Source organism: Dioscorea cayenensis, chromosome 14 (genome assembly GCF_009730915.1).
Source record: "Dioscorea cayenensis subsp. rotundata cultivar TDr96_F1 chromosome 14, TDr96_F1_v2_PseudoChromosome.rev07_lg8_w22 25.fasta, whole genome shotgun sequence".
In the NCBI taxonomy this organism is placed as follows: domain Eukaryota; kingdom Viridiplantae; phylum Streptophyta; class Magnoliopsida; order Dioscoreales; family Dioscoreaceae; genus Dioscorea; species Dioscorea cayenensis.
Genome location: NC_052484.1, coordinates 716,906 through 729,976, shown reverse-complemented (window position 1 = coordinate 729,976; position 13,071 = coordinate 716,906). Strand labels below are relative to the sequence as shown.

Sequence of the window (13,071 nt, the reverse complement as noted above, 5' to 3'; positions counted from 1 at the left end):
TCAAAATATATTATCACTCCAAGAAAATATCAGCAAAATTATCTCTGCAGGAAAGAATTCAAAATATTGACAGAAAATTATCTACTTTTGTTGGCAACAAAAACCATATAATTACAATTTTTAGTGTATGTTATATGACAGGCCTAAAATAGCTTTGATATATAAGAGAAGTCCCCTTAAAGGAACTTGGTTGTGTTAAATATTCCTGATAGCATATTCTGTTGAAAATTGATTGAAGAAGAATAATTGGAAAGTGTTGGAAGAATTGAAGTGAAAGTGTGAATGTCTACAACTGAGTATTGAGGTGATTTTGTTTGCTGTGTTTTGTTTGAGTTAGTCCAATTTGTACACAGGGGTAAAGTTGTATTTTTAGATGTTTGAAAAACCAGTATTGTCCTTAGCTATCAGGTGGGAGAGAAATGAACGGCAGTGATGGAGATCATCAAGGAGGTTGTTGTAAGTTCGAAGAAAATCAGGCTTGAGCGGTGAACATGGTTAGATGCAAATGCGTGTGATGGTGACTCAATTAATGTATTGTTTTGGGTACTGAAGTTTGTGTAATGTGTAAAAAGGGGTAAATTTTTGAGGTCACTGTGTTATGGTCAATTTTTATTTTGATCATTGTGTTTCAATTTGTATCTTTTTTGTCATCATGTATTGATTTCTTTTCACCGGGTAGTCACTCATGGAATTCTGACCAAGTTTGACTGATGTGGTAGCCGAAAATGCCACGTCATATTATATAAAAGTGTTTTCACAACCCAGCTAGACTGGACACGTCAGCCATGTGCCATGTCATCATCTATGTGTCCTCTCCAACTATTGGATGAAATAACCTTTAAAATAATGTGATGTGATATCTCCGACTGCCACGTTAGTCAAACTTGGTCATAATTCCATGAGTGATTGCTCGGTGAAAAAAAATCAATACAAGATGACCAAAAAGATACAAATTGAAACACAGTAATCAAAATGAAAATCTGCTATAACACAGTGACATCCTCAAAATTTACCCGTGTAAAAGGATATAGTTTAATTTTTCTTTGTAATGTGTGTGCATGTTTTACTGAAATTCTATGTTCTTCCATGCTTGTATAAATTATCTTGATGGATAGAGAGATATTGGTGCCTTGATGTTTATAAGAAAGTAATTCCTCCTGAAATATATTTTATATATAGTGATTATCATATTCATACAACATTTAAAGAAAAAGCAGGAGGCAGTATGAATGTTTAAGTAGAATGTTTTTCTATACTTGTAATTTTTCGAGTCATAACAACTCTCAAACAGCAAGTGGATAGGCTCTTTCTCACATGCCTACTTCACATATTGGCCTTCAAATAAAATCAGGAACCCCATGATTTTGGAGAACTACTAAACATAACTTCACATGAAGCTTCAACTGGCGGCTTCAAACTCTTCGAACAAGTAGAAAAAAGAAGAAGAAGTCAGTGTTGGATCAAATCACAGCATGACAAACTCTAATGATGTGCCAACAATCACACGGTCTATTGGTACACAGGTCGCCGATAGGACTATTGCCGAGTGGCGAGAGTTCAATTCTCGGCTGAGGGCACATTTCTGAGAGATGTGAGCATTGGTCGTGTGCGGGTGGTCCCAGCTTCCATGTGTGCACAAGCTCCACTCCCACTTGCTCCACCGAGACTTATGCACACCCCTGACGATTCTAACGGGTCTCCCGCTCCTCTTGTCAAAAACCTCTAATGATGTCAAAGGAAACAAAAGAATAGGAAAATCCAGCTTACTTGAGCACTCAAAGATCCGAGATGGTGCGAGGAGGCAAGTGAACGACCTTGTCATACTTGCCAGCTCCTCGATCGTCCCGTGCATAGGCGATCCTCGCATCTCCCAAAATGCTACCAATCATGAGATGAGGATGAGAAGAAGGGATTTATGGGAAGAAGCCACAAGGAATGCAAGATCAGTGTCAGGGTTTGGAAATGGGAAGAGATCATTCTAGGATGATGAACAAGAGAAGGTTTCTGAGTTTCTCAGATTGGGGACAGTGCTCACCATCAGAAAAAGCTTGGAAAAAAAGAGAGCTTACTTTTGTTTTGAAGACTTAAATAATTAAAAATATATTTAGAAGTAAAAAAGAAACTGGACATCCAACCAATCTGAATATATTATTTAATTATTAACTCTGACTGATATACACAGTGAACTAATGGCATTTATTTTTATATAACATTTTCCGCTGTACCAATACCAACAACGTCTTAAAAAACAGAGACACAATCACACACATGACTTTTTTTAAAAAAAAAACAATGAAACACATGACATTAAATTACTGCATCATCACCTTCTTCTTCTTCTATGATCCTCAATCTCATTTGATCGTTCTGCAGAGGCTGGTTTCCAACAAATCACATGGAGAACAAGTTCTTAAATGGGAAAACTAGTGGTAACTTCTTGCATAGAATATTAAAAAAAAAACAGTAGAAAAATGCCAAGGAGAAAGAGAAACAACAAGTAGTAATAATTTATGGAGTTGATAAGAATTGTGGATAGAGATGAATGCCAAAGTAGCTAACAAGTAACTGATTGTTTGAGCTAACATTTGGAGCTTCAAAGGGAGATCCGCTGTGGATAATGAGGAACAGGTGAAGACCTTTGTTGAATAAGATGAAGATGATGATGACCACGATAACTTTGTAGCTGTCGTCGAAGACGACCAAATATCATGAAGAACAAAGTCCTAAGTGGGAAGTCTTGTACTAACTTCTTCCACAGAATATAGGACAAAATAAGCAGTAGAAAAGTGCCAAAGAGAGAGAGAAACAACCAGTAGTAATCTCTAGAGTTGAGAAGAATTGTGGACATAGACATGAATGCCAAAGTTGCTGATAAGTAACTGATCGCTTGAGCTAAGCTTTGAAACTTCGAAGGAAGAACCATGGCAGTAGATATTAATGAAGAACAGAAAAGAACAAGTGTAGACATGGTGAAGACCTTTCTTGATGATGATGGTGGTGGTGGTGGTGATGGTGATGATAATGATGATAATGATGAAGAGAAGCATAGAGCTAAGAGTGTAGCAATGGACTGAACTGCAAAGGCAAAGAGGTTCTTATTCAAAGCTTGGAGTGATGATTTTTGGGAGGGTTTGGTTTCAGGACCGATGATGTGTATGATGAAATGGTGGGATGCAGGAATGGTGTTGGAATAATGGGATCGGGAACTCATCAGTATTTGATTAGAATTGCTGTTTAGAAACTAATAAGGATAAACTGAGAAGTGGGTGCTTCTGTTATTTATAGCACCTGGTGAGCACAGCAGGGTTTGTTTCCCCCACTGTTCATTCCAATTCGATCACGTCAATCCAAATTATTCCTCCAAAAAAGTCAAAAGACTAGCGCGTTGCTTGAAACAACGAAAGACCGCCCTCGGACTTTGCTTGAAACTACAAAATTGCCACGGAATCCGGTTGCTTTCCTTCAAATAATCAGAAACTTACGAAAAAGCCCTCAGACTTTGGTTTAAACTACGAAACTACCACCGTATTGTGAATTGCCGGCATTGTCCCCTCCTCGCACTCACATGTCGGTTGAAAATGTAAGCGGAGCAGGGATGGGGAATGAGATCCCAGTCCTGCTTCTCACTGGGCAGAAATTTCTCCTGCTCACTTTTCTGCAAGGTGACATGGAGAACCCCTTCCCAACTCGAATTTTTTCCCTACGACATACACATCATATATAAAATAACAAATTTCACAAAATATTTCTCATAATAAACCATGCAATAATGTATTATGCAACAAGTTAATTAATCAATACAAATATTATAAAGTTTAGAACTAAATTAATAAATAAATAAAAAAATATATGATTTATTTTTATTATTAGAAAACCCCCATGGGACGCGTGGATTCCTCGCTAGCTCTCCATGGGGTTTCCCATGGAAAATACCCAAAGAAGTGGGGCATGGAGAGTATTCCTCGCCTCCGCCCCTTTAGATGAGAAAGAGTTTTTTCTCACTCCCTGCCCCCAGGGGGTTGTTTCTGGGGTAATCCCGTCCCATTGGAACGAGTTCCTGCCCATAACAGATATTTCCCACCTCATTTGCTTCCCTAATGTAGGTTACTATGCTTACCTTGTGCCTTGAGATTGGAAACTGGTATTGATCACAAGACAACAAATAAGCGGTTGTGGATATCGTCGGTGTCTTGATAGATAACAACATGATGATTTTATGGTGTGGTTGCTCCTATCTATGTTAGTGTCAATCCTGGGGCTCATGATGTGTTTGGCATTTGAATTTTTTTAGTTATTTGCTTTCAAACATAATACCAATGAAATCATAAGTAAATTTTCTCATTTTGTATTGGGGGGTTTATAATTTTAAGGGGTTTTGCATTGGGGGGTTTTATAATTTTAAGGGGTTTTACGAAACTATAACATACAATGGAAGCCAAAACAAAACATCCATTTATTTTAACTATTTTCAGTGAATTTATCTTTTAGTTATCCATTATAATAAATAAAAAAACTAATACGATTTGGGCTAAACAAAGAACTTTATTAATAAAGAGACTTGTTCACAGTATACTTAACACAAAATTAAACCATGCAACTTACCATATGTGAAACAAGGAAAACATTATCATATATAAATTATATACCAACTCTTATTTTTACTTTTCTAGATGAATGTAAATAAGGTACATGTAATTAGATTTGAACCTTTAATTTTTTTAAATAGGAGAAAATATAATAATTTATCATTTTTATTCTAGACATTTTATCCGTCCTTAACCGTAGATCACATGTAATTGATGAGGCAAAAGCAAGTTTTTTAGGCCCCCTCAACCGTAGATCACAAGTAATTGACAAATGAGGCAAAGGCAAGTTTGTTAGGGCCTAGAGCATAACTTGGCCATTTGGGTGAATCAAATTAGGATTTTGTTAATGTATATATATTGGTCATTTGGTTGTGATTAATAAGTATATATATCAAGGCTAGGATTTGTAAAGTAGATTCTTTATTATGATTTTATAACTGTTATTCTTTCTATTACTTTCGTCTTCTTTTCTTTTCTTCTTTTACACAGCTCATTTATTTTTCATTCTCCACTAAAGAAGTAAATAGGAAGTTAGGAACAATACTTTTATTAAAGAGAAGAAAAGAACACTTGCGCTAGTAACTTGAAGAGCAAAAGATCCATTTCCAAAACTTGTAAATGTAGGAAACCTGATCAATCATGACAACCAATCTGTTTTTGCCTCTTTGTTCCTGATCAATCCGGACAAGATTCAAGAAAGAAAACACCAATTTTTCACAAAAAAAAACAAGCATTGCAAGACTTGTGATATATATACACACTCCTCTATACTCTTCTACTGCACCAACTGAGAGAGAAGTCCCCCAATAAAAGCGTCTCCTGTATATATACAAAAACAGAGTGTATAATCAAGTTAATAAATGGCAATAGAAGAATATATAATAACAAATTTCAATCACAGTTATGCATGAGAAGAAGGCACCTGCTCCATTGGTGTTCACCAGCTTCTCCTTTGGTGGTAACAGAATCACTGGGAACAATTTCAGCCATTGTCGAAGAAATTATAAAAATACCATAAAACTTGTCAGCATCATTATGAATACATTTATCAGGGATAATATAGATAGTTGACCATTCCATCCTCAGCAACAACAACTGGGTCACTGCCCTGAGTGATCACAGTAATCCTCTTGTGGGTTCCTGATGCCTTGGGTAATGCTGAGATCTTCAAAGCGATCTCTTCGACATTCTCAGTCTAAACATCAAACGTTTCCATCAGCATGGAGTATCAGACTAATTAAGCCTAATAATATCAAAATATGAGGAGAATATTACCTCCCAACCATGGACTTTTGAGAAGGTCCTTGCTTCAGTTTCATTGTTGAAAACATAGTCCATATATTAAGATTAGTAATTGCCTGTGAGTATATCCACAATGTTTCAGCAGCTGAATAGTGAAATATAATGCATCTGACTTCGAGAAAGTGAACCAGACATTACATTTTGAAATAAACAAAATGAGATAAAGAACAAAACACCAGTCATAAAATGAACAAAAATATGATTTTCTTTTTCGATCTTTGTGCCCTCATCAATTTAAGAATAGGCCATGTGAAGATTGATGTCAACTAATAAGAAAATTACCACAACCACAAAAAAGATCAAACAGTCCTGTTATAAGTGTAAGGTTTAATTACCAGATTGGTCCCTCTATTATAGTGAAAGTGCCCTTTCAGTCCCCCTATTATTTTTTGTCCTTCTAGGATCACTCTATTTTCTACGATTTAGTGAAATCATAGTCCTTCTCTCTCATATCATTTGTCCATAGAAGGTCCCCTAAGAGGACTTTACATTTCACTAAATGGTAAAATAGCGGGATCCCGGAAGGACAAAAAAATAATAGGGGACCCGAAAGCGACTTTCACTATAATAGAGGGACCAATCTGGTAATTAAACCTAAAATTATATATATACATATGCATATGTTTGTTTCTGCAACAACTTAGTACCATTTTAGGTTTAATTACCAGATTGGTCCCTCTATTATAGTGAAAGTGCCCTTTCAGTCCCTCTATTATTTTTTGTCCTTCTGGGATCCCTCTATTTTACCATTTAGTGAAATTTAAGTCCCTCTTAGGGACCTTCTATGGACAAATGATATGAGAGGGAAGGACTTGTATTTCACTAAATGGTAAAATAGAGGGATCCTAGAAGGACAAAAAATAATAGGGGGACTGAAAGGGCACTTTCACTATAATAGAGAGACCAATCTGGTAATTAAACCATAATTTTACTGTGTATGCATGTACACACATAGAAAAAGGCACAAAGCTTACATTGGCAAATGCTTATCCTCTGCAAGAATTGCATTGTTCATCTTGATGTCATACCTGAAAGGAGCAATTAAATTAATTGTTGGAAATATAGTACCACATCAGTTGTGTAATAGAAGTGTAATAGGTTTATATATAGGTATAGAGGTTAAGCCACTAAGTCTTGAGACTTCTTGGTGTAAGACCCCTAAACCCATATAAAGCCCATATAGGGCCCACTAGTACCAAAAATATAAAATTTAACATGGTATCAGAGCAATATAGTGGAGCCACCGATGTGGTACAAGTCCATGTGTGTATGACCTCCATGTGTGTGGGACCTCCGAGACACTAAGTGAGTGTACAAGTCCATGTAAAAGCAGGGACCTCACGGTGTACAGAGTGCGTGCAAGATTCGATCAGAGTTGAACTTGAGGGAGGGTGTTGGAAATATAGTACTACGTCAGGTTGTGTAATAGAAGTGTAATGGGGTTTATATATAGAGTATAGAGGTTAAGCGCACCAAGTCTTGAGACTTCTCGGTGTAAGACCCCTAAACCCATATAGAGCCCATATAGGGCCCACTACTACCAAAAATATAAAATCTAACATTAATTAAATTTAACAACACCTGTGGACCCCACTTATATTTTAAACTCTTTTCATATTTTAAAAAAAAGTATTTAAAATTTTCAAACCAACATTATTTTTTTCGAGAATCGTGAGCCTCCACGCTCCTCGGTAATCATAGTGGTTACGGGAAAAAAAAAAAAACAAAATTTCTAAAATCAGATAATTCATAGCCTTCCTCTTTCGCTCGTTGTTTAACTTTAGGGGTGTGTAACAAGGGCGAGGAAATCTTTCGTGTCGAGTGCTCATCTAGAAGTATTCGTGGTAGGTTCCCTTTTTCCCTTCTTTGATTTATTTATTTTTGTTCTTGTTTTGATCCCTTAATGCTTAGGGTTTTTTCCTTTTTAGTTTAAATTATTCTAGGGTTTGAAGAGTGGTCAGAATAGTACCTGGTTTTACCCTTCAAAAAGTCATCAGGTATTTCTCCCTTCCTTAAGTGGTTAAGACGCTCGAATCCATTGAATCGATAGATTATAATGTATGTGCATAGGAATTTGTATGCTTTGATGTTTTCTTAGGGTTAAACTATTTTTAGTGTTTGGAGTTGAAAAGTGGGATTTTTTTTTTTATAGGAATTAGACGGAATATATAATTGGCAGGGTTTTTAAATTAATGTTAGTTTGCTGGTTGTTTAATTATATTGTTGACTAATGATTGATGGGAGAATGGAAACTTATCTGGGAAGTAATTCTACCAATTACATTGTTATTTACAAGCTAGTATAGGTTGTCAATAGGGTTATTGTTAGGTTAAGGGTAACCATGCTATCCATCAAATGCATATGTTTGGTTGAAGCCTGGTATTTTGTTTACATGCACATATATATATATATATAAAAGGATGCTGGTGTTTTGTTTGCATGCATAGATATATATATATACTAAAAGGATGCTGGTGTTTTGTTTACATGCATATATATATATATATATATATACACTAAATGGATGTTGGAATAATTCTCCAGTTATGCCGCCTACGCCCAATTATCATTGTGGGTGTAGATATACATATATGCATGTTGTAATAGTTGGTGGTTATAAGCTTTCCTGTCATCATGAGAATTAATTCTTGGTACAGTCCTAATAGGAATAGCAATTAAATTATTGGCAACTATAATTTTATTTTCTTGGCAGGGTTGACCTTGATCATAGATTATTTTTGAAACTTGTTTGTTTAGTATCTCAAAGCCTTGCGAATTGCTAGTTAACGGTTACTGTTTTATTTAAGCTGGGAAATCTAAGTCAAAGTATAATGTTCATGTTTTAGGGCCCTTTGTTCGAATTCTGATTTTAGTGTTCAAGTGGGTTCTATAGCTTTCTAGGTAAGTAAATCACGTATAAACCTATATATATATATATATATATAAAATTTCTGATTACTGTAAATCATCAACATAATTATTTAATAACTTTGGGTTTTATTGTTAAAACCATTCATGATATTATATTTAAATATTTTGGGATTTAAAATACTGTATCTATCCTTATTTAAAAACTTATATTTCTAATGATTTAATTGCTACTTATTTGTTTCTCAATTTAATTGATTACAGATTTAAAATTTACTTGACAGCAATTACTCTAATGATATATTATATTATTAAATTTGGTTTACTCTGAACTTCTAGAAGCTGCATGGTTACGGAATCATGATCATTAATCTTAGTTGATTTATTATATTAACTATTATTGTCACATGTTTAATTTAATTCTAATTATTCTGGTTACATGTAGCATCATTTTATTTTATAATAATTGGAATTATTTTTCATTAGAAAAAGGGGATCACCGAATTTCTCTATTTTTGCAGTGACAATGATTTTTGGATATGACATATTTCGATATACTGACGTATAGTCCCCAAATTAACTTTGCAATAACCCTGTCACTGGGGGTTAAACACTAACCATGTCGACATGCATTTCTGACTCTGATAAGAAACTAGTTTCGCACCATTTCGTCGGTGAAGAATAACGGCCTCTGATAATCTGACTCGGGTCACCGAGGGTAAATAAATGAACTCTGGCAATCCGACTCGGGTCACCGAGTTTAAATACATGAATTCTGTGGTTTTGTTTTTGGCATTAGTTAATTGTGGGGACAAGTATACTTATTTGTTTGAAAAAAAAATTATGCTTGTTGAAATACTCTGAATTCTAAGTTTTATTTCTGATACTTATTGTACAATGTTACACTTAAGCATGTTTTGTGAAATTATTGAGTTTTGTGATCCCTATATTTTTTAGTGGTTGCTTACTGGGCTGTTAAGCTCATAAATAGTGGTTTTTATCTTTTTCAGGAGTAAGTGTGTGATGGACAACTTAGCGGGGACCGTTGAGTGAACACCAATTGGTTATCATGTAAATAGTCTTTCTGTTGTGAACCTGGAACTGTTATTTGTTTAAGCTTTGAACCTTGCACTTTTAGTTTCCATGGATCATAGTTGTGAACCTAGTGATTGTATCCCTTAAATTCTTATGTTCTTGTGACGTTAGTACCTTGTTATATCCTATTTTGTGAGACAGATATTGAGGCATTGTATGTCCATTGGGTCTCGACCTTATGGGTATACGGCCATTTGTCAATGTCCCGGGCTCGGGGCGTGACAACACCATAAAAGTTGTTCACCAATATTTCTTCTAAAAAAAAATTAATCAAAAACAATGGCTAGATTGTTTAGATCTGAAACAGGCAAGCAATTCAAATAGCCGGGTTTTAGAAAGACATGAAGAAAATGAGATCTAGCTAATTTAAATATGGAAATGATGATAACAACAAATTGGCAGACAGTAGTAAATGCAAAGATAATCGACACAAGATAAACCATACTCAAAAAATATAAGTCAATGAAGCAAAACAAAATGAAATTAATGGCTTTAATAAATTAATTGTCAGCAAACCTTCAGTCCATTATCCTGTTGCTTAATGGCCAGCAAGTTTCAAGAAACAATCCAGAGTTTTAAGTGCAGTCAAAACTATAGAAATTAGATGCCATGCTCAACAGAGAACGAATTCTACACATATGAGCCTTCAAATAAAATCAGGAAGCCCATGCTTTTGGAGAACAACTATAAACAAAGCTTCATATAAAGCTTCAACTGACAGTTTCAAACTCTTCTAATAATCACATATCAGGCTTGGAAAAAATGCAAAAACTCAATCAATCAAATCAATCTTAAGAGTTTGCACAGGAAAGCCTAAAAAAAGAACCTCCTTTTTACATCAAACAAGTCTCAATCTAACAATTTCAATCCGCATTTCATATCACTCAGAAATTAAGAAAATAAAATAAAATACAGTGGTCAACAACAGTTTCATAGCAAATTTCATTAAAAAGAATCAAAAATCAAAGTAGAGAAGAAGTCAGTGTTGGATCAAATCACAGCATGACAATCACTAATTAATGCTCTCAAAGAAAACAAAAGAATAGGAAAATCCAGCTTACTTGAGCACTTGGAGATCAGAGATGGGATTCATGGGAAGAAGCCACAAGGGATGCAAGATCAGCGTTAGGGTTTGGAAATGGGAAGAGATCATTCTGAGGTTGATGAAGAAGAGAAGGTTTAATTCTCTGATTTGGAACAGTGCTCACCATCAGAAAAACTTGGAAATAAAAGGGAGCTTACTTTTGTTTTGAAGACTTAAATAATTAAAAATTAAAATTAAAAGTAAAAAAAGAAACTGGAACAGGACATCCAACCAATCACAACCAAAATGAAAAATATTATTTAATTATCAACTCATACCGACAACATGTCAACAAGATCTTTAAAAAACAGAGACTCAATGACACACATGACTTTTAAAAATTAAAAACCAATGATTACACATGACATTTAAATTACTGCATGGTCACCATCTTCTTCTATGATCCTCAATCTCATTTGATCGTTCTGCAGAGGCTGGTTTCCAACAAATCTGATGGAGAACAAGTTCTTAAATGGGAGAACTTGTGGTAACTTCTTGCACAGAATATTGCACAAAAAAAACAGTAGAAAAGTCCCAAAGAGGGAGAGAAACAACCAGTAGTAATCTCTAGAGTTGAGAATAATTGTGGACATAGACATGACTGCCAAAGTTGCTGATAAGTAACTGATTGCTTGAGCTAACCTCTGAAACTTCAAAGGGAGAACCAAGGCAGTAGATATCAATGAAGAATAGAAAAGAACAATTGTGGACATGGTCAAGACCTTTATTGATAAAGAAGCTGATGATGATGATGATGAAGTGAAACATAGAGTTAGGAGGGCAGCAGTGAACTGAACTGCAAAGGGAAAGAGGTTGTTATTCAAGGCTTGAAGTGATGGTTTTTTGGGACGGTAATAATTGTTAGTGTTGCTGTAGTAGCGCCACTGCATGTTGTTATTGACGAACACATTTGTTGGATGTGTTGATTGGTGGTTGGTGTTGCTGCTGATGCTGTTGTAGGTTAAACTTGGAGGGATGTGTATGATGGTATGAGGTGGGGATTCAATGGTAGTGATTTCCTCATCTGAGGAATGAGATTGGTGGGATCGCATAATGTTGTTCAGATCTAGCTAGGTTGAGTAGATATATATATATATATATATATAGACGAAAGCTTGAGTCTTTGGGAGGAACTTGAATATCAAGTAATGGGGTGCTGACGTCAGCTCAGCACTAACTTTTCTCTTTTTGAGAGGATGGATAAAGCCATAAAAATTTCTCATGACTACGTCAGCTCATCCTTCGTCGTTGATCACGCGTTTGATTTTCTCCTTTTGCTTTTGCTGTTTTTTTTTTGTTTGCCATATGGTCATGGCTACTTCATCCTGAAAGTTGAAAAACTTTTAGAACTCATATATATCTTAAAAGCATGCAGTTCCTCGCTCTTTCAATTTCATAAAACCTGAATCTTGAATTAAGGGTCTGTTTGGTGCTTTGCAGTGAAAGTCTTTCCCTGCAATTACTTTTTCCCCGCAGTAATCAAAAACAATGTTTGGTATGTATTATAAAAAGATGTAATTGGAATCGCATGTAAAAGTTAATTTTTTGTTTTGGTATGAATAGTGTCTACGTGAAAAGCTATATGCATTCTCAATTTCTGCACTCGATTACTCTAATTAAAAAATTAATATATATATATATATATATATATATATAAAAGTTAAAATCTAATGAGTGATCTCTCTGCTCCCTCTAGTTCCAAAAATATAAAAAAATTTAATAAAAAAAAATTAAAAAAGTAGAAAAAATTAAAAAAAAAAAATCTAATGAGTGATCTCTCTTACCCTAGAGTATTGGAAAGAAAAGAAAAACAAAGGAGTTTTGCTCTAGGGTTTTTAAAATCAAAAAAAGATAAATAAAACAAATTATTTAAATAAGGGTAGTATCAGAATTTCACTTGCTTAATATTTTTCACAGCACATGTAATCTTTTCACACCTCTCCCTTATGAATCATTTTCCCTAGTCAAAGTAAAGCCGATTACATGAAGACAATTACTTTCGTTTGCTTTCATATTAAAACCAAAGCGTGTGAAAATCTTTCACAACTTTACTTTTCCTTGTAAAGCTGTTACTTTCCCACTTATCAAACGGCCCCTAAAAGTATAATGAAAATTTTGTTAAACTAACATGTGATT

The 13,071-nt window shown here is 34.8% G+C and overlaps 1 protein-coding gene across 1 annotated transcript; it reads right to left on the bottom strand.

Annotated features, from left to right (window-relative positions):
- Nucleotides 1-5,344: 5,344 nt before the first annotated feature.
- On the bottom strand, nucleotides 5,345-5,939 carry LOC120275978 (adenosine kinase 1-like). The gene is made up of 4 exons (XM_039282717.1): nucleotides 5,862-5,939; nucleotides 5,661-5,781; nucleotides 5,509-5,574; nucleotides 5,345-5,405 (listed from the first exon to the last, which is right to left on the bottom strand). Exons 1-4 carry the CDS (start codon nucleotides 5,922-5,924, stop codon nucleotides 5,362-5,364), a joined length of 294 nt encoding a protein of 97 aa, XP_039138651.1. The 5' UTR covers nucleotides 5,925-5,939; the 3' UTR covers nucleotides 5,345-5,361.
- Between the last annotated feature and the right edge of the window lie 7,132 nt (nucleotides 5,940-13,071).